The sequence below is a fragment of the Salmo salar genome, chromosome 13 (assembly GCF_965601325.2).
Source record: "Salmo salar chromosome 13, fSalSal1, whole genome shotgun sequence".
In the NCBI taxonomy this organism is placed as follows: domain Eukaryota; kingdom Metazoa; phylum Chordata; class Actinopteri; order Salmoniformes; family Salmonidae; genus Salmo; species Salmo salar.
Genome location: NC_138303.1, coordinates 79,756,189 through 79,782,679, shown reverse-complemented (window position 1 = coordinate 79,782,679; position 26,491 = coordinate 79,756,189). Strand labels below are relative to the sequence as shown.

Genomic DNA, 26,491 nt, shown 5'->3' with positions numbered 1-26,491 from the left:
GGCTCAAGGTCATTGGCCACAGATAAAATCACATATCTACAGTAGCTTTGATTGGACTGATCATATCAACATCATACTTTCTACTGGCAAATCCTTTTTAACCCTTGTCATATGAAGAGAAATTATAGATTAAACGTATCGGTGCTCATCGGCCATTGGGCATAAATATTACACAACAAGTTGTAAATCGCAAATTCAACAATGAGTGGTTTGGAAGGAATCAGTGGCTAACTGCAAGCATTGCAAAGCAATCACTAGCTTGCTGTTAAGTTGAGTGGCTGTGTGGTCCCAAGTCTGGGTTTAAGGGTCTCTTTTCCAAGCTTAAAATGATAAACATTCAACGTTGACCATGCTGTCAATCCAGCGTGATTTTTGCCGCGCTCAAAACAACTGTTACCTCGGAACTGGGAAATCTGACTTCAGTGAGATCAAGACAACTGTGAACTCATGGAAAAAAATGAGCTCCAAATGGGAAAATACGTTTTGTACGTTCATCCAACTCAGAATTGTATGTTGGGAACTCTGTCCTCTTTCTAGAGCTATGACCTGAAGATTACTGACTTCATCATGATTCACCCCCCCCCCCCCCCCCCCCGAGTTCCCAGTTGTCCTGTTCAAGTGAGCAGAGCACAACAAAGTGAGTCCAAAAATGTATTGTATGCTGCCTCATAAATTATGTAATATGCCAGGGAGATATGTATACTGTAGCTAAGAAAGTAATACTAAGTTTATGTGTAGTAAGCTGTTAGTAGTACATGTGCCTCACCCTAATAATTTGATCTATTTTTACCTCTTAATTTCGCCTAATGTTCTGATTTGTTGGTGCACATGTAGCCTATAACCCTTTTTAGAGAAATGTAATCATTGAATATTGGAAGGGCTTTCATTGTCTGCTTATATGCCCCCTTTATTTATCCTACTGTTCTGACTTGGTGTACAGGGAGTACACTGTAATAATGGCCCATGTTTTGAATTCTGTCGCTGTACATTTCTAAAGTGCCAGACAAATATTTATATTGACCACATCCATCCTAGCTCCCTCATTGTCTTAATCAAAATTATGGATTGCCTCTTATCCGCTTGTCCGCTTATGCCATAGTTTGTACATCTCAATTGTCAGTAGAAACCACATTTGTTTAAGCAAGTCAGCCATATCAGCTATATTGTTTTAAAATGCAGTAAATGAGGCTGAATGAACAGTTTTGCTGCCAGACAAGGCTCTGCTGATAGCCAGGTGTAGCAGTGGTAAGGTGTTGGGACTACTGTTGGGATTCCTTTATGTAGGCCCTAACAGTTTGTGGGCACCGTTTGGCACCGTTATAAAGCAGTTAATGTATTGTTGAGTTTTTTATTTATTTATTATTATTTTTCGCCGCACCAGGAATTCACTGATAAAATCGCCACTGTGAATGAGAGAGCAAAATATTCTGGACATTCCTCGCACTTGGGCTGTTGTTGCATTGCATGCACTATCACAACAGCTGTTCCTCACTTGGCTGTCATTTGGAGAATTCCTCCCTCCCTCAATCAGATGATGATGATGATGATGATGATGTGTGAAAATATCAGTGTAATTAAACAGTTCAACACCAACTGTGCATCCAGGTATTATGCATAATTATTGAAGAACCACATTAATGATTTAGGTTTTAAGTATCAAGGTAAAGTGACTCTTTCAGTTAGAAGTATATCATTTTTCAATCACATTTATTATTTTGGATTTGTGTGCCTATGAAAACTGTTTCCACCATGTAAAACGTTCCGTAGTTACACAGCATTTCTGAGATCGCTGTACAGGATTCTTACAGGGTTCAATGTCTGATCTATCTAATTAATGCTTAATATAGGATATAACAACAACTTACACTGACAAAAATGCAAGGACAGAAAAGTAATGTTTTATGTCACACGTTTTTGGACAAATCTGTCAAGACGACAACCGTGATAAAGGGTTTTAAATCAACTTGTGAATTGTATTGAATATAGCTATGATCTTATCTTAATGTAATGATGGAAAAAAAAGAGCAGATTATTATCAATGACTTATCAACAGCTGTAACAAGTTGTCCATTGTAGGAAATCCTCACTGGTACCCTGCTTTATAGAAAGACCCATATGAATGATTCCCTGATATGTGTCTGGACGGCTGAGGGTGGTGGGGGTAAGGGGTTAACTAGCGTAGTGGAAACACTGGGGGTCGATTAGCCCTGCATCTCCCTATGGACAGGGGGGCAGGGGAGAGGGGCTGGAGGAGTGGGATGGAAGCCCACTCTTAACACACACATAAACTGATATATATTTATACACACATAATGGGCGGAGGACTCAGTGGAGTGTGGAGGAGACGTAATCTGGAGAAAACGCATGGCAACATGCACACAGGGAGAGAGCTGAAGAGAAAAGGGGGGAGGAGGAGAAAGAGGGAGAGATGGGGGGTGAGAGAGTGGAGGATGGAAGGCATTGAGGAAAAATATGTGCTTGTCAGATTACGAGAGGGTGTGTCAGTGTGAGAACCATTTAGTAGCTTTTCTTCACCCTTCAAATCAGCAGTGAAAATGTCATATTGTTCTTTGAGGTTCCATTACATGTAGCTGAAATGTGGTCCCAGTTCAGATGGGGTCTAAATCAACCTCTTGTCTCAGTCACATTGCCCTCTTCTCTCTCTCCCTCTCACATTCCTTACTTTCCCTCTTTTACTCACTTCCTTGATTGGTTACCAGTTGTGGGAAATGATGACATGCATGAAGGCTAAGAGGAAAGGCACACCAACAGGGTTTGTCATCGTTCTCTCGCTCTGTAATTCTTTCTTTCTTAATCTCTTTCTTTTTCTCAGTTTGTTGGAGGTGTGTTCTCACATCTGGAGAAACAGGGCTGGTGACGGCAGCAGCTCATTCACTCCCCCTCCTTCTGCCCACGCTCCCCCTCTCTCTCTCCCACCCTCCCTCCTCTCTCTCGCGCGCTCCCCCTCGCACTGTGCTCCGTGTCTCTGTTTGCGTTACTGGAAATCAGATTGTGAGCTGTGGAGATGCTGGCAGAAGCACAGTGTGGAATAATCTTGACATCCCAGAGAGGGACCAGTGTGGAATTCTCCGGCTTTAGAAGAAGACTGAAACCATATCAGGATTCTCTGTTCTCACGGACTGAAGCTGCCTGTCATACCTTGTGCCTTCCTTATTGCCTCATTTTACATTTGAAACGGACATTTTCACCTTATTTTCTTAAATGAACATCAACTGAGGGAGACCTTTTTTCGTCTCAACATTTAAAAGAAAATCCCCAACCTTAGACGTGAGGTTTTTCTGGACTGTGCTGGATCTGACCACTCGGGAAGTGGATACCTTTGGGATTTGACTCCCTGTTAGTTCATATTAACCCCTTGTGGGCCAGACGTCTCAGCACACAGTCTCGGGTAGGATGACGGAGGTCCTGGTGTCCGATGTGAACCTGAACACAGTGTGTGAGCGGCTGGAGCAGCACTGCTGTGTGGCGGACCAGCAGCAGAACAACCAGCAGCAGCTTCAGCAGCCTCAAACCCCCTCAGCCATCAAGAGGCACACCAACACCGGGGCCAAGCTATGGGGTCGCGTACGCAGCAAGCTCCTCAGACAAAAGGTCCCTACTTAATTTCTTGTCCTCCTTTTTGTTATTTTCTCTCATTCTCCTTTTGTCAGCTTAGTCACGGTTTTCTTTCTTTGTCATTGCTTATCATTTTTGCTCTCTTTACTCCCTCTTTCTCTCTGTGTGTTTGTTGTCATCCCATTCTATCCCTTTCTATCTCTTTCTAGGGTCTTACGGGACTGACAAGGTCTCTCTGTGTACTTCACTGCACTGTGGTGAAGTGTACACCTAACTCGTACTGTAGCTTCAGCTAAAGCACTGCCTCTCTGCTTTGTGCTGATGCTATTAGATGAGACTGGTAGGGAAATGCATTAAATGAATGATTTAGGTACAAGGGATAATTTACTGTTGGTGCGGAGCTATGGTGTTATTGCCCAGAGTACTGCGTGTGTGTGAGATGCCACAGTGAATTTACACACTACACCCCTCCCATCACTTTCTCATCCTCATTCCACGTCTACCACTCTGCTCTTTTTGCCCCCTCAGTGCAAAGCCAGTGAAGGGGCATGATGATATACCTCTCTATGTGTGATAACAGATCTGTTAATGTTATCAGGGGTGTTTTGGTGTAGCTGAGAGTCTGAGACTGCTCCCTCTGCTGTTCTGTTCTGAGAAGTTTTACCCTTAGACACTGATCTAAGCCAGTTCTGCATTTCCCCCCTAATGGTTGAGGTGAGGATGTTGGTGATAGGCACAGTTCTAGGATCAGCTTACTATACCCAGAGTGTGTTGTATTGGTAGAGGTTGGATATGACTAACGATCCTCTCAGCAGGGCACCTGGGAACCCGGGTGAGACTCATTAGGGCACCTGGGAACCCGGGGTGAGACTCATTAGGGCACCTGGGAACCCGGGGTGAGACTCATTAGGGCACCTGGGAACCCGGGGTGAGACTCATTAGGGCACCTGGGAACCCGGGGTGAGACTCATTAGGGCACCTGGGAACCCGGGGTGAGACTCATTAGGGCACCTGGGAACCCGGGGTGAGACTCATTAGGGCACCTGGGAACCCGGGGTGAGACTCATTAGGGCACCTGGGAACCCGGGGTGAGACTCATTAGGGCACCTGGGAGCCCGGGGTGAGACTCATTAGGGCACCTGGGAGCCCGGGGTGAGACTCATTAGGGCACCTGGGAGCCCGGGGTGAGACTCATTAGGGCACCTGGGAGCCCGGGGTGAGACTCATTAGGGCACCTGGGAGCCCGGGGTGAGACTCATTAGGGCACCTGGGAGCCCGGGGTGAGACTCATTAGGGCACCTGGGAGCCCGGGGTGAGACTCATTAGGGCACCTGGGAGCCCGGGGTGAGACTCATTAGGGCACCTGGGAACCCGGGGTGAGACTCATTAGGGCACCTGGGAGCCCGGGGTGAGACTCATTAGGGCACCTGGGAGCCCGGGGTGAGACTCATTAGGGCACCTGGGAGCCCGGGGTGAGACTCATTAGGGCACCTGGGAGCCCGGGGTGAGACTCATTAGGGCACCTGGAAGCCCGGGGTGAGACTCATTAGGGCACCTGGGAACCCGGGGTGAGACTCATTAGGGCACCTGGGAGCCCGGGGTGAGACTCATTAGGGCACCTGGGAGCCCGGGGTGAGACTCATTAGGGCACCTGGGAGCCCGGGGTGAGACTCATTAGGGCACCTGGGAACCCGGGGTGAGACTCATTAGGGCACCTGGGAACCCAGCAAGAGATGCATTACTGACACATTCCTCCCTGATTAGACATGGCAATTACTGTCACCACAGCGCCAGGCTGAGGAGAAGCATGGTCCAGCTTACTACTCTTTCAAGTTGGACTGACTCCTCTGTCTGGGGAATACACACTTACACATATATACATATACACACACACACACACACATGCGCACACACACAGCTGCTGTTGTAAATATGCCTTTTCTTCAGGTTCTAGGCCATGACTCATGCGTGGGAGGAAGAAGGTTATTCTTTAGGAGATACTGTTTTTATCCCCGGTGCTACAGGTCTTTTACAGAGGCAGTTGGTCTATGCCTGTTTTTATATCAATGTGATGGTAACCATTACCCACTCTACTGCTTAATAGGGTGGGAGTTTCTAGGTGTATGTCTGTGAACATATATGCAGCAATACACAGTGTTAGACCAAGGAAACTAGGTCTGTATATTTCTGCACTAGTAGCACTTAGAGCAACAGCAGTAATTGATGTGCATGATAAAGGAGGACAAAATCGTAGTGCAAAACTAGAACAAAGGATCAGGGCTGGAGTGAACTCTGTCTGCAGCAGCACTTTAGACCACACCTGGGTTCAAATACCATTTGAAACCATTTCATGTATCATTTGAAATCATTTAAAATAGATTGAGCTTCACAGGCAAAACCCTGACCATTCTTAGTATTTGAACAGGTCTGCTTTAGACAGGTCAATAAAAAGCTTTCCCTGCTTCTGATGGCTGGAGCTGACAGCGACAGGTATATCTCCTCTGCTAGTCTCTCCTGACACTGCAGCCTGAACCAGGATCAGGCTTGGATTACAGGCAGAAATCCCTTCAGCTTTACCCCATCGATATCAGCTGATCTCAGCTGATCCAAGACTTGTCCACACACCCCTCCTGGCTGAGTCCTTCTGAGTCCTGCACTGCAGGCCTGATATGTGAATCTGAGAGAGAGGAGGGGAGGAAGGGAGGGGGAGTAGGCTATCTGGGTTGTTTTGCTTCTTAGATTGAAATGACATAAATTGGTTTGTTCAGCTAAGTGCTGCACACTCTTGGTTTTCAAAATACACTGATACTCAGTTTACACACACAGAGCCACATTGAGCCTGTGTTTACACATCTGTACCTCGCTCATAATCACAGTATAATACACACCTTCACTCACACATGCATACTCTCACGCTTGCACATATTTTCACACACTTGATCATGCACTTTCTTTTTTCTCTCTATCTAACACAGACATCCTCCCATAGGAGCATGCTTTCACCCTCGTGGATGCAGCTATGAGGTCTCATTCATTCATGTTGAATGAGTCTTTGATGGTTGGGTCTGAGTAAACGTCAGGTCTATGAATGACCTCTCAGTCCCAGCCCGATCCTCACCCGACTGGGGTCATAAAGTGTGAGTTATTCCCCTCCATATTTCCCCTACAGCAACACAGAGAATCAGGCTTTGAACCGGAGCGGCTATAGAATCCCTACTATTACCACTCTACCACGCTCATGCTGTTAAGAGGTGCTAAGAAGGAGAGGAAGGAAAGAGAGAGAGTGTGTTGAGCAGACTGCAGGGCGCGGCGGCGTGTTGAGCAGGTTGCAGGGCGCGACGGCGTGTTGAGCAGACTGCAGGGCGCGGCGGCGTGTTGAGCAGGTTGCAGGGCGCGACGGCGTGTTGAGCAGACTGCAGGGCCCGACGGCGTGTTGAGCAGACTGCAGGGCCCGACGGCGTGTTGAGCAGACTGCAGGGCCCGACGGCGTGTTGAGCAGACTGCAGGGCCCGACGGCGTGTTGAGCAGACTGCAGGGCCCGACGGCGTGTTGAGCAGACTGCAGGGCCCGACGGCGTGTTGAGCAGACTGCAGGGCCCGACGGCGTGTTGAGCAGACTGCAGGGCCCGACGGCGTGTTGAGCAGACTGCAGGGCCCGACGGCGTGTTGAGCAGACTGCAGGGCCCGACGGCGTGTTGAGCAGACTGCAGGGCCCGACGGCGTGTTGAGCAGACTGCAGGGCCCGACGGCGTGTTGAGCTGACTGCAGGGCCCGACGGCGTGTTGAGCAGACTGCAGGGCCCGACGGCGTGTTGAACAGACTGCAGGGCCCGACGGCGTGTTGAACAGACTGCAGGGCGTGACGGCGTGTTGAGCAGGTTGCAGGGCGCGACGGCGTGTTGAGCAGACTGCAGGGCCCGACGGCGTGTTGAACATACTGCAGGGCGCGACGGCGTGTTGAGCAGGTTGCAGGGCGCGACGGCGTGTTGAGCAGGTTGCAGGGCGCGACGGCGTGTTGAGCAGACTGCAGGGCGCGGCGGCGTGTTGAGCAGACTGCAGGGCGCGACGGCGTGTTGAGCAGACTGCAGGGCGCGGCGGCGTGTTGAGCAGGTTGCAGGGCGCGACGGCGTGTTGAGCAGACTGCAGGGCGCGGCGGCGTGTTGAGCAGGTTGCAGGGCGCGACGGCGTGTTGAGCAGAATGCAGGGCGCGGCGGCGTGTTGAGCAGACTGCAGGGAGCTGCTAGCATGTATTAGTGAGATTTAGATGGAGGAAGACGAAGGGTGTGTGTATTTGTTGTTTAACGTGTGTTAGTGAGTTTTAAACTGGGAGGAGGTGGGTTCTGAGTACTGGCTGAGCACACAGGATCATTTATTTTACAGCTCTAATTAAGACTATGCAGAGGAAGAAGAGGGAGGGACTCCAGTAGACCTAAGGCTGGCAGAGAAAAGGTTTATTCGAGGCTGAATCTGATTTTATGCCCCTTCTTAAATACCGTGTTCATTATGTTTTCTGTTAATTGTGTTTTGAGGCTATGTCCTGTTCCATACTGATTTCCATTTGGCCAGTTATTTAAGCAACAAGGCCCGAGGAGGTGTGATATATGGCCAATATACCACGGCTAAGGGCTGATCTTAAGCACGATGCAGCATGGAGTGCCTGGATACAGCCCTTAGCCATGGTATATTGGCCATATATCACAAACCCCCGAGGTGCCTTATTGCTATTATAAACTTGTTACCAACATAATTAGAGCAGTAAAAATAAATGTTTAGTCATAGCCATGGTATATGGTCTGATATACCACGGCTGTCAGCCAATCAGCATTCAAGGCTCGAACCACCCAGTTTATAATGTTTTCTTTTACCCCTTGGTGGGCGTCAGTTACAGTATCCTTAGGAATCATGACGAGCAAAAGCAGGAAAAATGGGAACAACAGCAGTTTCCTGCTGGTTTGGAGTATGAAGTATAACAATTACGCCCATCCCAATCCCTAATCATATTTCTCCACACAGAAAATGATGGTATTCCATTTGAGTATGCTGATTAGTGTAGATGACATATTACTGTTTCATACACCGATGCCTCTTTAAAGGGCCTTAAAATGCCAGCCAGTACCTGAATGGAGTGTTTTATAGGGCATATAAATCTGACTGTCACTAAAGGGGGTCCAGCCCTTCACTGTCCCCCACCAGACACCCTCAGGCTGGCTAATGCGCTCCATGAGGGGTGGAGGGGGCAGGGGAGCATCCTCAGGCTGCTACCCAAGATGACCCTCTCCCTGCTGGGCTGGGTCAAACCTGCTGCCCCAGGTGGGTATTTTTTGTCTCCGTCTCTCCCTCCATGGGGCCTACATGAATCATCCAAATAGTCTAGGACAGTGGTTCCCAAACTTTTTATAGTCCCGTACCCCTTCAAACATTCAACCTCCAGCTGCGTACCCCCTCTAGCACCAGGGTCAGCGCACTCTCAAATGTTGTTTTTGTAAGCCTGCCACACTTGGCAATTTCTCGCATAGAATAGCCTTCATTTCTCAAAACAAGAATAGACTGATGAGTTTCAGAAGAAAGGTCTTTGTTTCTGGCCATTTTGAGCCTGTAATTGAACCCACAAATGCTGACGCTCCAGATACTCAACCAGTCTAAAGAAGGCCAGTTTTATTGCTTCTTTAATCAGAATAACAGTTTTCAACAGTGCTAACGTAATTACGAAAGGATTTTCTAATGATCATTTAGCCTTTTAAAATTATAAACTTGGATTAGCTAACACAACGTGCCATTGGAACACAGGAGCGATGGTTGCTGATAATGGGCCTCTGTACGCCTATGTAGATTTTCCATAAAAAATCTGCCATTTCCAGCTACAATAGTTATTTACAACATTAACAATGTCTACACTGTATTTCTGATCAATTTTATTTTATTTTAATGGACAGAAAATGTGCTTTTCTTTGAAAAACAAGGACATTTCTAAGTGACCCCAAACTTTTGAACGGTAGTGTAGTTGCAGAGAGTCCCTGTAATCGTAATCCTAGATTCAGCTCATTCAGGTGAGAAAAAACATCACCCAGATAGTCCAGTCGTGTGAGAAACTCGTCATCATGCAAGTGGTCAGACAAGTGAAAATGATGGTCAGTAAAGAAAACTTTAAGCTCGTCTCTCAATTCAACAAAACGGGTCAATACTTTGCCCCTTGATAACTAGCGCACTTCTGTATGTTGTAAAAGCATTACATGGTCACTGCCCATATCATTGCATAGTGCAGAAAATACACGAGAGTTCTGGGGCCTTACTTTAACAAAGTTAACAATTTTCGAGGCTACTGAGGCTTGAAAAGAACCTCACCCTAAATATAAATGAACTGTTTGAAAATGTGAAGTAAAAAAAAAAAATATTTGGCGTACCCCCGAAGGCATTTGCGCGTACCCCTGGGGGTTTGGGAATACCTGGTCTAGGAGTGTTAAACCACTCCGTTTGGTATGGTTCATTACAAGTCCCTCAGTGGTCTGGATTCATAAGAGCGGTGGGTCGTTTTGGTTAACGAGTGTCTACCAACACAGACTATTAGCATTCAGCTAGACTAGAGGAAGGAAAGTGAAACAAAATATCCTCTCAAACACTATCAATGGTGTTGCTAAATGCTGCAGACTAATAAACACTTTCCATCCAAGACCAAGTAGAAAGTCATCAAGGTATTGAACATGTGTTTGATAATGCAATTGAAAAAGCACTTTTGGGTCATTCTCACGAAACTGTGAACAAAAATATATATTCTCTTGAATCACTGAGATTAGGATCTGTACAATTATTATTATGATGTAATGTATAAAATTACCTACATGTAATATGGATGCATTTCGGTAATTCAGGCACAAGTCTTCTATGTATTTTGTATGCACTTTCCCATAAACTAGACATCTTAGTTCTCAGAATTATAATAGATTTTAGCAAATGCATCATGGTTTTGTACCTCAATTTGCTAATGACATTTTAAAACTGGTTTCATGAGAATCATCCTTCTATGAGTTAACAGAAGATAAAACAGAGACGTTGCAACCGCCAATCATAAGAACATCCTCCTCTCTCTGTCCTCCACTCTGCAGGCTACTGTGAGGCTGCCCTGCATGGGACCACTCTCTGTAGTGTACAGAACAGAACTGAGAACATTAGTGTCCCTGCTGGTGACTAAAGGACAGGTCACGCGCTCTCCTGTACTAAATGTACATGTAAATAATTCATCAGTGTTGTTAGTCACGCTTGCTGCAGGCAGGAACATGCTGTTGCATAAGCCTTGTCTTTAAGCAGATGCCTTTATGCTGCATGTTGTTTATGAAGCTGGATCTTATACTGTATGACTGAGACACACTGCCTTTAGAAGGTTGCTTGGGCTGGTCTATGGCCAATCACAACTCTCTGCCTGCTGATAAGCATGCTGGTTGGCTCAAACCAGGAAGTCTGGCCAGGAAGCTCATGGCAACCGAGTCACGGAGGCCTTCTCACATGTCAATCATGACATCAGCAGCTGTTTACCAAAGCATCATATTATTACTAAGTAGAGGGATTTGCATAATTACTATATTATGTGTATTTACACTTATGTTAATCTACAGCAAATTTGTGACTCAGAATATCATCATCTCATATTGCTTTGTTTTTGTTTAAAATCATCAAGCTGATAATATAATATGTTAGCAGAAAAAATTATAAGGGTCTTGTTTTTACAGGACAAAAAAAAAAACTATCCCTAGGTTGGTGTTTTTAATCAAATGAAACCCACGGCCCATGCAGTTGAGCTAGCTAGTCTCTAATTAAACTGGATGTGAACATTAGCAATAAGCAGCAATTTAAAACAGAACAGTCAGTCACTGAATATTTAAATTGTAGTGTCCCAGTGAACAGAAAGTGAAAGGTACAAGGAATGTAGCAAAGTACAAAATAAAATATTAAGAGAAATTAATGAATTCAGCATATGACAATTTCATACTTAATCATAATTAAGGTCTGCTTTAAATATCGCTGGCAAAATACATTAACATTCCCAATTAATCCAACAATGGATTAATTAAAGATTATGGAGAGTGTCTGTATAATCAGAGTGCACACGTTTCTTCCCTGATGTCATTGTCAGTTTGCAACATTGTCATGTGAAACATACCAGTGCTTTAAAGTTCCACTGTATGTATGTATGTATGTATGTATGCATGTATGTATGTATGTATGATGTATGCATGTATGTATGCATGCATGTATGCATGCATGCATGCATGCATGTATGTATGCATGCATGTATGCATGCATGCATGCATGCATGCATGCATGCATGTGTGGTGTACCGCAGGGCAGCTCTCTAGGCCCTCTACTCTTTTCTATTTTTACAGATGACCTGCCACCGGCATTAAACAAAGCATGTGTCGATGTATGCTGATGTATGCTGATGTCGATGTATGCTATCTATGCATGCATGCATAGATAGCTCTGAATCCACGATATGGCAGAGCCATAACACACGTTTTTTTAAAACAGGATATGGTCAATAATAGCCGCGTTGAAATTTAACAGTACAGCTTCCACAATCATCTTATCAATTTCTTTCAACCAATCCTCAGTAATTTGTTTCAGTGCAGTACATGTTGAATGCCCTTCTCTATAAGCATGCTTAAAGTCTGTTGTTAATTTGTTTACAGAGAAATAGCGTTGTATTTGGTAAAATAACAAAATCCAACGGTTTGCTAGGAGCTGGCAGCAAGCTGATAGGTCTGCTGTTAGAACCAGTAAAGGCCACTTTACCACTCTTGGGTAGCGGAATTACTTTGGCTTCTCTCCAGGCCTGAGGACAAAGACTTTCCTCTAGGCTCAGATTAAAGCTACGACAGATAGGAGTGGCTATAGAGTCAGCTACCATCCTCAGTAGCTTTCCATCTAAGTTGTCAATGCCAGGAGGTTTGTCATTATACATTTTTCCACACCTTCTACACTAACTTTACAAAATTCAAACTTGCTATGGTTTTCTTTCATTATTTGTTTTTATGTTTGAATACAGTGGCTCACTGTTCATTGTTGGCATTTCCTTCCTAAGTTTGCCCACTTTGCCAATTAAGTAATCATTAAAATAAAATATGAAAGATGGAGTTTTTTCCCCATCATTCTTTATATCATTGATCTTGGCTTCATAATACGGTTTCTTTTATTTTTTTGTTGAGTTTAGTCACATAATTTCTCAATTTGCAGTAAGTCAACCAGTCAGATGTGCAGCCAGACTTATTAGCCACTCCTTTTGCCCCATCTCTTTCAACCATACAGTTTTTCAATTGCTCATCAATCCATGGAGCCTTAACAGGTTCATGTTTATCAGTAATTGGAAAAAGCAATTTCATAAATTCATCAAGTGCAGCGTCTGGATGCTCCTCATTAATCACATCAGACCAACAAATATTTTTTAACATCATCCACATAAGAGTCACAGCAAAGTATTTTGTATGATCTCTTATACACTATTTTAGGCCCAGCTGTTGGAACTTTGGCTTTCCTGGATAAAGCCACTATATTGTGATCACTGCATCCAATGGGTACAGATATAGCTTTAGAACAAAGGTCTACAGTATTAGTAAAAAAGTGATTGATACATGTGGATGATCTTGTTCCTGTAGTGTTTGTAAACACCTTGGTAGGTTGATTAATAACCTGAACCAGATTACAGGCACTGGTTACAGAAAGAAACTTCCTCTTGAGAGGACAGCTTGATGAAAAGCCGCCAATATTCAGGTCCCCAAGACAGTAGACCTCTCTGTTTGCATCACATGCACTATCAAGCATTTCACACACATTATTTAGATACTGACTTGGTGGCCAATAGCAACACCCCAAAATAAAAGGCTTTAAGTATGGTTGTGAACAGCAATCTGCAAGTTTTTGTATAGATTTTCAATGGGATTCATGTCTGCGATTTGCCTGAGCCACTCAAGGACTTCCACATTCTTGTTCTGAAGCCATCCCAGCATGACTTTGGCTGTATGCTTGGGGTCATTGTCCTGATGGAACGTACATCTTTTCCCCAGTCTGTTGTTTGCACTCTGAAGCAGGATCTCAAGGATTTGCCTGTATTTAGCTCGATTCATTGTTTCCTCTATTCTTTCCAGTCTCCCAGTCCCTGTCACTCAAAAGCATGCCCATAGGATGATGCTGCCACCACCATGCTTCACGGTAGGGATGGTGTTAGACAGGTGATGAGCTGTGCCTGGTTTTCTTCAGACATAGTGCTTTGCATTCAGACCACAGAATCTTTTGCCTTATGGTTGTAGTCTTTCATGTACCTTTTTGCAAACTCCAGACGTGCTGTCATGTGCCTTTTTCTCTGGAGTGGCTTCCGTCTGGTCACTCTACCATAAACCCAGATTGGTTTAGACTGTTGTTCTTCTGCCAGGTTCTCCCATCTCAGTCAAGAAACTCTGTAGTTGTGTCAGAATGGTCATTGGGTTCTTGGTCACCTCCCTGACTAAGGTCCTTCTTGCCCGGTTGCTCAGTTTGGTCAGTTACGCAGAGTCTGTGTAGTTCCATATTTTTTCAATTTACCAATGATGGAGAACACTGCTCTTGGAAACGTTCAACACTCTAGAAATGGTTTTATACCCTTTCCCAGATATGCCTCATCACAATTCTCTTTGAGATCTACAGACAGTTCCTTGGACTTCATGGTATAGTTTCTGTTTGATATGCACTGTCAACTGTGGAACCTTATATAGACAGGTGTGTTTATTACTAAATCATGTCCAATCAATTAAATAGGCCACAGGTGGACACCAATCAATTTGTAGCAACATCTCAAGGATGATCAATGGAAATTGGATGCACCTGAGCTCAATTTGGAGTGTCATAGCAAAGGGGTGTGAATACTTATGTAAATGAGATTTCTGTATTTAATTTTCAATACATTTGCAAACATTTCTAAGAACATGTTTTTACTTTGTCATTATGGGGCATTGTGTGTAGATGTGTGATACATTTTTGGGGGAATTCAGGCTGTAATAAAACAAAATGTGGAATAAGTTAAGGGGTATGAATATTTTCTGAAGGCACTGTATGTATACAGTTGAAGTCGGAAGTTTACATACACGTAGGTTGGAGTCATTAAAACTCATTTTTGAACCACTCCACGAATGTCTAGAATAGAAACCTCTCCAGAGGGACCTTGGCATATGTTTGTCTACCTACTTCAATCCTGCCTGGTCTGTGCTCTGTCCCCAATAGTCAACAGCAGTGGGATGAGTAGAAGGCCAAGTACAGTATGTGTGTGTATAGTTTGTTGTGTTTCCCTGCATATGGGAATGTTTGATGACTCGGTGGATGCGCCTTAAATCTGAACACGTGGCAGCCAGTATTCACTGACCTATTCTATACCGTATGAAGAAGCACACTGCAGATAAAAGTGGTGACCTCACAGTAACCTGAGTTGGCTCTCCTCCTGCCTTCTCTTCTCATCCACTCTCTTTCCATCATCAATTATTTCCCCCTCTCGGTTGCCATAGTAACACTGTGTGCGTGGGTGCTTGTGTAGAGGCCCTGGTATTGGCAGTAGAATGGCCTTACTGAAGAGCTCTGTGTCTTTCAACGTGACACCGTTATAGGATGCTACCTTTCCATTAAATCAGTTTGTCAAATTTCTGCCCTGCTAGAGCTGCCCCGGTCAACTGTAAGTGCTGTTATTGTAAAGTGGAAATGTCTAGGAGCAACAACGGCTCAGCCGCGCACTGTTAAACCACACAAGCTCACAGAATGGGACCGCAGAGTGCTGAACATCTCTCCTCGGTTGCAACACTCACTACTGAGTTCCAAACTGCCTCTGGAAGCAACGTCAGCACAAGAACTGTTAGTCGGGAGCTTCATGAAATGGGTTTCCATGGCTGAGCAGCCGCACACAAGCCTAAGATCACCATGAGCAATGGCAAGTGTCGGCTGGAATGGTGTAAAGCTCACCGCCATTGGACTCTGGAGCAGTGGAAACACGTTCTCTGGAGTGATGAATCATGCTTCACCATCTGGCAGTCTGAAGGATCTGACGAATCTGGGTTAGCTGGATGTCAGGTGAACATTACCTGCCTGAATGCATAGTGCCAACTGTAAAGTTTGGTGGAGGAGGAATAATGGTCTGGGGCTGATTTTCATGGTTGAGAATAGGCCCCTTAGTTCCAGTGAAGGGAAATCTTAACTCTACAGCATACAATGACATTCAAGGCGATTCTGTGCTTCCAACTTTGTATCAACAGTTTGGGAAGGCCCTTTCCTGTTCAGCATGACAATGCCCCCGTGCACAAAGCGAGGTCCATACAGAAATGGTTTGTCGAGATCAGTGTGGAAGAACTTGATTGGCCTGCACAGAGCCCTGACCTCAACAACATCGAAGACCTTTGGGATGAATTGGAACACCGACTGCGAGACAGGCCTAATCGCCCAACATCAGTGCCCGACCTCACTAATGCTCTTGTGGCTGAATGGAAGCAAGTCCCTGCACCAATGTACCAACATCTAGTGGAAAGCCTTCCCAGAAGAGTGGAGGCTGTTAGAGCAGCAAAGGGGAGACTAACTCCATATTAATGCCCATGATTTTGGAATGAGATGTTCGACGAGCAGTTGTCCACATACTTTTGGTCATGTAGTGTAGCATTGCACACACAGACACTCTAAGAGAGTCAGCCCTCAGAGCCTAGGGGCTGCTCAGAGAACAATGCGTTCCCACCAAACTGAGCATCATGATGGCTAAACGGAACATATCACATCGCTGCTCATTCATGCACATACTCACCCTCATGCTTTTTCTGTCATCGCTCTCTCTGGCTCACTCGCTTTTCTCTCAAAGGCCTGTATTTTACATTTTAAGCACTAATAGAATTCATAGTTTTACCTCTTCTATTTTAATCATGCAGTATATTCTGTGCCACATGAAAGATAGATGATTGTACAGTGTATTCAGTGTGGATATGCATTTCTACACTATCATCATGTGTTATGATCCTCTCCTCAGTCAGTCACAGTGTTTTAGGCAGCACAATGGAGGCTTTGAGCTCTGGAGGAGTGATGAGGTCCTAATTGGAACCATCGTTTGGTTTAGGATGTTTTCTATATCCTCTATCCTTCCACCAGCCCTCCTTGTCTTTCTTCTAGTCTTTCTTTCATCTACAAACACACGCTACCAATCTGTTTCAGGGGTTCTCTGGCGAGAGAGGTTTTGGCACTGTGATTCATCTCTTGGGATTTTGAAGACTTTGAGGACCCGCCCCCTTTTCTTTTTGTGCATGCTTCACCTCATATATTGTTCCCTCTGATTGGTTTCCTGGACTGTCACTCAAGACAACTTTTTTTCATCATCTCCCTTTGTTTTACCCACCAGCTGGACACAACCCCAAGTCACACTGGGGAGATCATTATTTCCATGTCTAAACTTCAAAGGAACATTTCATACAACTTAACTTGCTCCCATCCATCCATCCTCTGTGATAGGTTGAGAATGTATAGTGTAGAACCGTACTGATTCAGTTGAAGTTTGTACTATAAATAAAACCTTATCAATGTGGTCTGTCTCCCCTTGAAGCAGCTCACTTCCCAGGCAAGGAAAATGAATAAATAGGGGCAGAAGTTCTTCCTGGAATTCTTAATAAAGCAGCATAGCATTAGACGTGAATGGGTGGAGTGGTTGAGGGGTCAGTGGGTGTGTTGACTGCGCACGACTCGGCTGCATTAAAGGGTCTTTGTAAGCCAATTTGACTCGATTCATTTGTAATAATGTCGAGAGCGAGAGATACACTGTATGTTGTTCTTAGGGCCTGTTTTGGGAGGCTACATGGGTACAGGAGGCCTCATCAGTCTGTTTGGGCTGCTGCCCAGAAAGACTCCTGGTGCTGGTGTAGTCAGGACCCCATAGCCATGATTAGGGCAACCTTCTTTAAAGCCCAACCCTGCTTGGAAAATTGCCCCTAATGGTGATAGATGTCTTAATAACTGATACAAAAGAAGCTTTTTATTAGGTAATTAATTACACTCCCTAAATACGAAGTTCTACCTTACTGTAAAGTTACGATAAGATAAGTGTGCTGGCCTTGCGCTCGCTCAGCAATAAACGATTATGGGGCTTTTAAGACCGACAAGCACATAATCTAGGAAGGTAGTAATGGCATAAGTGTAATTGTGATACACAGGGAACTGCTGAATCAGCCTATAAAAGGCATTCGCTCCTCGCTGTAGAAGTGCTAGGCAGAGTGGCTCTGGTGTGTGTGTGTGTGTGTGTGTGTGTGTGTGTGTGTGTGTGTGTGTGTGTGTGTGTGTGTGTGTGGTGTGTGTGTATCGAACACACACACACACTTCTCATCATAGATCATGTCAGAGTTCTATTCTCCCAGGGCACCATGAGAAAAAGGCAAGCTCAGTCTGTGTACTGAGCACAGTGAAGAGTGTGAACCAGACATCAGCCATGGCTGCTGCTTACCCCCAGAGACAACCAAACGCACAGTACCGTTCAAAGGTTTGGGGTCACATACGTATCAAATTGACCTAATTTCACTAATGTGAACATGAATCACATTGATTGAGATGAAAATACAGCACACAAAAAAGCCCCCTTTCGCAAAATAAATCAGGTCATCACAATAGGCTAACACACAATGGAAGCACTGCGGATGCCCTTTCTGTTCACTACCATTGTATTGCTATGCTAGTGCTCAGTTTCATCTTGTTCCTGTTAGTTCTTGTAAGTTGAACTGTCATCTGGTTGTGGGCCAGGTTCTCTTTACCTCTGCTGAAATGCTTGAGGGTGGAGACAGGGCAGAGTGTCCGTTGGGAAAGGGAGACCGGGCCAGGGCTTGTGCTTTTTCCCCATTTACACTATCGTTCAAAAGTTTGGGGTCACTTAGAAATGTCCTTGTTTTTGAAAGAAAAGCAACAAAAAAAATTTGTCCATTTAAAATGACATAAAATTGATCAGAAATACAGTGTAGACATTGTTAATGTTGTAAATTACTATTGTAGCTGGAAACGGCTGATTTAAAAAATAAAATAATGGAATATCTACATAGGCGTACAGAAGCCCATCATCAGCAACCATCACTCCTGTGTTCTAACGGCACGTTGTGTTAGCTAATCCAAGTTTATTGACTGCCCCCTCTCATTGAAGCCACTAATGTTCAAATGCTAACCACAGTACTGCAGGCATTGTTAGCAGGAAACAGGATTCCCCATTATAATCATATAAATAAAGAAAAAATACTAAAGACAATCATGGTACCAATAATAGCTTCTAATACATACATATAATGTCCTTGAACCGATTATTTAAAAATCGTACACAGAATAAGTTATAGGGATAGTTCCGCTGCTAATGGCAACCTGCAATACCCCGGTCAGCCTTTAACTTGAGTTACTCAATGATAGGAGGCAGCACTGAGCTAGCCTGCAACATCACTTCCTGGAATAGCTCATACTGCTGATGTTATGTCTCCATGAGACGACATCTTAACAGACTTTATTTGGCTTCAATGCGCTATTCGTATTCACATAGGGATGAATGGTGTCACGTAATCATTGGCTTTGTCAATTCATATATACAGTAATTTGTTTTAATGCAGAGATAATCCATGTCGTTAGGTAGGGACAGACCCACACACAGCCCTCAGGCTGGCTAGACTACAGAGGCTCCTCTCAGTCTAAACGCACACATTACCCAGCGTGCACCACTGCTCCATCCACACAGAGGGTAAAGCCCATTTAACTTTATCAGATGTCAGCGTCCTGGAAATTAAATGACGAGAAAAAATAAAGTTCCCAGGGATGTTTTGTAATTTAAATATAGACAGGCCTGTCTGTGAATTTTCATCAAGGAGGCAAATGGAAAACTGGATATTTTTCCTCCACAAACAGCAGCAGTCAGAAAATAGCCCTGCTCCTCCTCTGGCCCATGCTGAGAGGAGAGGCTCGTCTCGGGTCGGAAAACAAACTGTAACGTGGCCTTGTTGTTCTCTTGGCTGGACTTTAAAGGAGCTCCTCAGAGCCTCACCAAAGCATGACGGGAGGGAGACATCTGGAGGAGGTGTTAGAGAGGGAGAGAACATAAGTGTTTGTGTCCTAATAAACATACCACGTCCTCCAGTGCAGTGAGCTCTAGGTAGGCAGAGGTCCAGATCACTGAGACCTAGTGAGGAACTGGGGTTGTAGTGACAAGTAGAACACAAAACATAGGCGAGAATGTAACATTGATGTCTTGGTGACTATGGGAGCGTAACAGTGTTTGTTTCCTAATAAACATACTTTTTGTTCCAGTGCAGGGAACGCTGAGTACTCAGAGAGAGCTGGCTAGGTACAGGGTTGTAGTGACAGAGGACGTTAGCAGTAATAGAACACAGGCACCAGAAAGGAGGCTTTAGTGTCTCTACTAGGGTGCAGTCGTATATATGATATACAGAGTGTGTTCTGTGAGGGTCCATGTGATTGTGTCCTTAATACGACGTGTATTTGAACACTCACTGCTCTTGTCATACCTTCTCTGTCTCCTATGAGGCCATGCAGTGATGTGGCTTGTGTAGAAACTATAACGAAGGAAACTCAAACATAACTCTGCTCTCTTTCTCTGTGTATTTCAGCTGGACCCCCAGACGGTGCAGTCTAAGAACTGGCACATGGACGTCATAGAGATGAACGGGGTAAGTGACATTTTAGGAACATTTGGGACCAGTTTCCAGGACTGAGATGAAGTCTGTTCTTGGACTAAGAAGCTCTTTCAATGTTGAATCTCCACAGAACATGCTTTTTAGTGTAGGACTCGGCTCACACTGTGTCTGGAAAACCAGCCAATTCCTAATTCCATTGCTGATAGTTTCAGTCATTTACACATCTCAACACTGTTAATAGAAGATGACTGTTGTTAGGGATTAGTGTGTGGATATTGTAACGAAGCTTGTCGTTACAGTTGACCAGGGCCATGCAGCGTTATCTTTACCAGCTTGGCCAACTCTCTGATTGCTCCGGAACGCAGTGTTTTTAAACAGCCGTAAAGTTTAAACATCTTAACACCGCTGGATCCACTTACACTCCTGAATGTTGTGTAATGGTCAGAAGAAAGCACTTGGAAGCTGTGTATTTTAAACTAGGGACTGCAGATCAGCTATGAAGCTAAAAGCTGGTGCAATGTTTGCTGTTCGTGGTCCCTGTCAAATGAACCAATAAATATGCAGCTTGTTTGACGCTTTGTATGCGTTGTCTCCCACAGATCAAAGTGGAGTTCTCCATGAAGTTTACGAGTCGGGACTTGAGTCTGAAGAGAACGCCCTCCAAAAAACAGAGTGGGGTGTTCGGGGTCAAAATCAGTGTGGTGACAAAGTAAGCCATGTTGATATTTTGTATTCAAACATACCTGCAACTACATGATAAATCTTTCTGCTCAGTTTATTACACTTCTAGCATCAGCATCACATTGTTGACCGTAATCTAATTACAGTCATAGTACTGCAATATCAGTCCTGATGAATATTGTGGCTGTGTTCCCCAACAGGCGCGAGCGCTCCAAGGTGCCTTACATAGTCCGCCAGTGCATTGAGGAGGTGGAGAAGAGGGGGATCGACGAGGTGGGAATCTACAGGATCTCAGGGGTGGCCACCGACATCCAGGCCCTCAAAGCAGCATTTGACACCAGTAAGAAACGCTCATACTGAGACTACTTCAAAGCACACCTCAGTCTTCATCAACAGAGCCAGCATTTTTTTCCTGGTCATGGGATCTGACCAGGGATAACTCTTGGCCCTATATATAAACTATAACCAGGTCCATGAGTTTTTCCTGGTCAGGTCACGTTATCAGGAATAACTCCAGACCCTACATTATCAACACACGCCTCCCTCTGTGAGCTGTCCTGTCCTTCCACTCTATTGTACTGTGGGCCGGGGTCAGACTACCAGGCCCATGGCAGAGGGGCTTCAGCCTGGCTATAAACAGAGAGAGTTGTGGGAAAGGACAGGAAGAACAGAGGTCTGAGGAGCCGCAGCTGTCAGCTGTGTGTTGTCCTCCCTGGGAGTCCCAGATCCAGGTTGTGTCCCATATGCCACCCTATTCCCTATATAGTGCTCTACTTTTGACCAGGGCCCACTATGTAGGGCATAGGGTGCCATTTGGGACACATCCTCAGTCACAGCCCCTAGACCAAACCAAATGCTAACCTCCTCAGCGTCTCTCTGCTGTGTTCATGTCTCACTGAGCTGAGATCTCCGGTTGTTTGGGTTTTAGAGTGTGGTTGCTTGTTATGTCATCTCTGGAGCCAGAATGATCAGTCTGGTAATGAACTAGTTGTTTGGTTGGGATGATACACTTCCCTTATCTATGTTTTATCCCCCCTCTCTATATACATATCTATATCTATATCTATATCTATCTATTTATCTCCCCTTCAAAGATAGCAAAGACATCCTGGTGATGTTGAGTGACATGGACATCAATGCCATCGCGGGGACGCTGAAGCTGTACTTCCGTGAGCTGCCAGAGCCCCTGCTCACTGACCGCCTGTACCCAGCCTTCATGGAGGGCATAGGTACGACCTCTAACAGACCACATACATTTATACATCTCAATGCAATACCATATCAATACAATATTATGCTTCTCAGTAGTAACAGAGAGAGGGGTTATTCCATTTTATATTCACAGAAAATTATACATTTACAAGACAACATTGAAAGGATTGTTAATTTTTGCACCTTAGAGTAATTCTTAACTTATTTTCTTCTCTTTTCCCTCTCCTCCTCCTCCTGTATACTCCCCATGTATCTTCTTCCTGTATCCGCCTCCTCTTCTCCACAGCTCTGTCGGACCCTGCAGCCAAGGAGAACTGCATGATGCATCTGCTGCGCTCTCTGCCGGACCCTAACCTCATCACCTTCCTCAGCCTGCTGGAGCATCTCAAGAGGTACACACACACACACACACACACACACACACACACACACACACACACACACACACACACACACACACACACACACACACACACACACACACATCTAGCCCTGGAGAGGAATCAGCATCAGTCTGCACTGGGCATTTTACGCCAGACCTGTTGTGGTGAAGGTAAGGAGCTAGACCTATGGTCCAGTTGAAGGAAACACATTAAAGTCAATGAAAAATGACTTCACTGCTAATATGACTTCTCTACTACTATTTTGTCTTTGAAAATAGCTGTGATGTTTTTAGATGGCCGACCATGTGCTACTTAGTCTCTAAAGGCAGTGTAGAACTACATTGGATGACATCATGGTGGTGCCTGTTAAAACTGCCTTCAATTAGAAGGCCATGTTAGAGCAGGGCCCAGCCCAACCACAGACTAGTAACCACTGGCATGGGCAGGAACACTTAGGAAACACTTATGGGTCTCCTCCTATCACTCACATCTGATCTAGAACCAGCTGTCTGTCCTCAGCCATAGTAGTAATGGCCTGCGTGGGGACTTATTCATACTCTGAGTAAAGTTAGTTTTCACCACCAGACGTTTAAAAGATCAGGTTTATGTGTTTGTCATAGTTTCCTAACGCGGGTCAGACAACATTTGTCTGAGAGTATATTATTGTCATCTAGCTCTACAATGTGAACTAGAGGGAACTAAGACTAAGTTTAAATGTGTAGTGCAGCCGTGTCAATTTCAGTTACACATTACTTCACTCTCACGCCCCCTTACAGAACTTAGTGTTCAGTTAATCCTTGCTGTAAGATTGACACGTTTGAAAAGAACGCTGGGAGCCAGGTGTATCACCAGGGAAGGTGTTTAGTGTGTAAAGCTGCGACAGTGTAAAGGGTAGTGAGATCTCAGAAGTTGGCAGGCAGGAAGGTCCATAGAGAGAAATCAGATTTCTACCTATTGGCAGGCCTGAGGTCAGTTCACAGGCCTAGCGCTGGGTCAGATTTCACTCTTCTGCACCATGGACACCTTATTATGGTCTAATCCCAGTACAGCTCTCACCCAGCAGTACACTGCAGTCAGTCAACAAAAACGTACACACACTACTCTCGTAGACACGCTGAGGACACCTGCTGGAAGCTCTGCTGAATTTCAAGTGTGATATGAATGGCTCTGCTGTTGCTATGGAGAACATTTCTATAAGTTACAGCAGATGGTAACTTAGTTCAGACATGGTCCTTGTAGAAGAAACACACACAGAACACACTGTGCTGTACTGACAGTGATTGCTTCAGAACATGGGTTATCATAGTAACAAGGCCAGATCAGAAAACATGTCGCATGACTCGAAAAATAACTAATACTGATCTGTCCCTGTGGTCACTGTAGTCTGACTGGTCTATCTGTCTGTTCCAGAGTTGCTGACAATGAGCCCATCAACAAGATGTCCCTCCACAACCTGGGCACAGTGTTTGGCCCCACCCTGCTCAGACCCTCTGAGTCCGAGGTCACCAAGGGACACATCACCCTGGCCACTGACATCTGGTCACATGACGTCATGGCACAGGTCAGTGTGACTTGGGTGCGTATATCTGTTTGTGTGTGCATGTGCGTTTGCTTGTGAGTATGTAAGAGTTAGCTGAGGGGGATGTGTGTGTTCGAACCGTGTCAGTCTGGTCTGGTTTCCCAGCTGGATTTAGACTATTTGGGAAGCCCCTCCTGGAGCTCTGAGAGAGAAACCACTTCCTGTTCACAAATGACTTATTCTAGGCCGTATATAAACAATGACTACTGTAAATCACCATAAAAGCCACAACACTAACAGTAGAATGCCATATTTCATCATTACTGTAAAGACTGGGAGACAGTTGTTTGTGCAGTGGCTTATTAAATCTCCATAGTAGATAGATACTCATACAGATAATTAGTTATCATGGAAAGATGCTTACTGAGTCACCTACAGAATGTGTAGGTCACATGGCCTCTCTAAGCTCCATATCCTAGTCCTTTTTTGGTTATAACTATGATAATTGGTATTTAAATGAAACAACATTTATTTATTTAAATGAAACAACAATTTTGGCTCAATCTCTCTCTTTCTCGCTCCCCATCTCAGGTCCAGGTGTTGCTGTACTACCTGCAGCATCCTCCCATCTCCTTCGCTGAGCTGAAGCGGAACACACTCTACTTTTCCACTGACGTTTAATCTCTTGGGGGTCCGGAGCGAAAGACTCAACAGCAAATCCCCCACCCCCATACCACCCAGCTCCCTTTTAAAACTGGACAGCCCCCCCAGCCTACTCTGAGAGATGGAGTCAGACGTGGAGGAAGACAAGAGAAGAGGAGTCACGGTGCTTCCTCTGGATCCCATATTCACGTCTTCTAGTATCAGCGGAGATAGAGCAGCGGCCCCTACATTACAGTACATCCATCTGGTGAAGAGCAGGGGTGGAGGGAACAGCATACTTCTCACCTCTAAACTTTGACCCACAATACCCCATCGGACAGCCACCAATATGGGACCTCTCTATCTATCAGTGAGGGGTTAGAGGTCGGTCTGGTATGTTACTGGGTCACTGTTGGTTGTTTGGTCTGTTGGGTCCTCCAGAAACCAGCTCAATGATCCTGAAGCTGGTCTGTTATTTACTCCACCTTCTTCTTCTCTTTTCTTTTCTTTCTTTCATAGGCATTCCAAGAAAATGGCATTTACATATTTTATAAATATTATTTGTTCAATAAGTCCTTTGTTTCTCTCTGGCTTTGTGCATGTGACGGAGGAGGGCTGTGTGTTTATGTAGAAGCGTGTGTGTGTGTGTGTGTGTGTGTGTGTGTGTGTGTGTGTGTGTGTGTGTGTGTGTGTGTGTGTGTGTGTGTGTGTGTGTGTGTGTGTGTGTGTGTGTGTTAAAGCAAAGAGCTGAGGACTGTTTGCGTTTCCAAGCCGCCAGTAAAGCCATGTCAGTGAATGGCCACTGTCACATTTTTTTCTCCATGTGTAAAGACTAGAGAGCACAGCCCTCCCTCTGTGTGAGTTTTGGCCAAATTCACCCTATTTATTATAAATATATATATATTAAGTGTGCCTGTACAGTCCAGGAGCTGGTTTCCCAAAAGTATCTTAAGGCTAAAGTCATCGTTAGAACCATAGCCTTAAGATGCTTTTGGGAAACTGGGCCCAGTGCAACTAGAGAATCGCTCAAAGGAGTCCGTTGTTTGAAGTTTTTTGAAGTAGTGATGTTTTTTTTTTACGTTTCTCATTCACAGCCAAGGTTGGCTGAGCTGTACTGAAACGATTACAGGAACACAAAGTGTAAAATCTGACGGTTGATTCTAAACCTCTTTAAAGAAAGAAACATCAATCTGTGAGATGAGGGTTATGGGAAGAAAATCACACACATTTTTGGAACATTTGCTTTTTTCTTGTCAATCCATTGCAAGCCTGTTCCTAGTGTCCAATGACACCAGTTAATCTATAGGATTATTGTGTAGTTTAATGCCCTTATTGCATGTTCAACTTGTCAATCAAATCAGGCTGGGTAACGAAGGTAGGTTGTCACTGCTAGTTTGCGGCACCGGCAATCTCCTCCCATCAATGCTGTACAAATCCAACCTTTCTGCTATCTAGCCTGTGACATATCTTAAAATAAGCACTGTTAGATGAGTCCTATTTGATATTTTTAATATGAGATTAAAAGAAAATCAAATGTTGTATTTTACTTTGAGTATACTGTATTAACAAGGGTAAATGTCGATGTGAACTTTTTTCTTTTTTAGTAAAATTAATAAAAGTCTACCAAAACGATGTTGTTTTGTCATTTTGTCATGCAGTTTTATTGCAACTAATTCATATTTTAAAACTTTGTATATATTTTTATTTGGTTTGGTGCAGCATACTGGACTTTGGGATAGTTGAAAAGTGACATTCATGTATTGGAATTTTACCAGTGCTGTGCAGACTCAAGATTGCAGTGCAGAAAATAAAGTATTCTGAATCTTTTGAGCATGCA

The 26,491-nt window shown here is 44.6% G+C and overlaps 1 protein-coding gene across 8 annotated transcripts in view; it reads left to right on the top strand.

The window, feature by feature from the left end:
- The window catches only part of LOC106567975 (ABR activator of RhoGEF and GTPase), a 226,422-nt gene extending 200,139 nt beyond the window's left edge, over positions 1-26,283 (top strand). For 4 of the 8 annotated variants that reach the window (XM_014137905.3, XM_014137908.3, XM_014137907.3 and 1 more), the window contains 7 exons: positions 20,191-20,250; positions 20,817-20,926; positions 21,099-21,238; positions 21,993-22,127; positions 22,397-22,502; positions 23,904-24,069; positions 24,604-26,283. In XM_014137905.3, coding sequence (XP_013993380.1) covers positions 20,191-20,250; positions 20,817-20,926; positions 21,099-21,238; positions 21,993-22,127; positions 22,397-22,502; positions 23,904-24,069; positions 24,604-24,693 — 807 coding nt within the window. In that variant the 3' untranslated portion in view covers positions 24,694-26,283. Of the gene's footprint in view, positions 1-2,979; positions 3,613-20,190; positions 20,251-20,816; positions 20,927-21,098; positions 21,239-21,992; positions 22,128-22,396; positions 22,503-23,903; positions 24,070-24,603 lie in introns of those variants that run through there. The other 4 variants (XM_014137906.3, XM_014137910.3, XM_014137911.3 and 1 more) reach the window with 2 other exon arrangements.
- Positions 26,284-26,491: the final 208 nt, after the last annotated feature.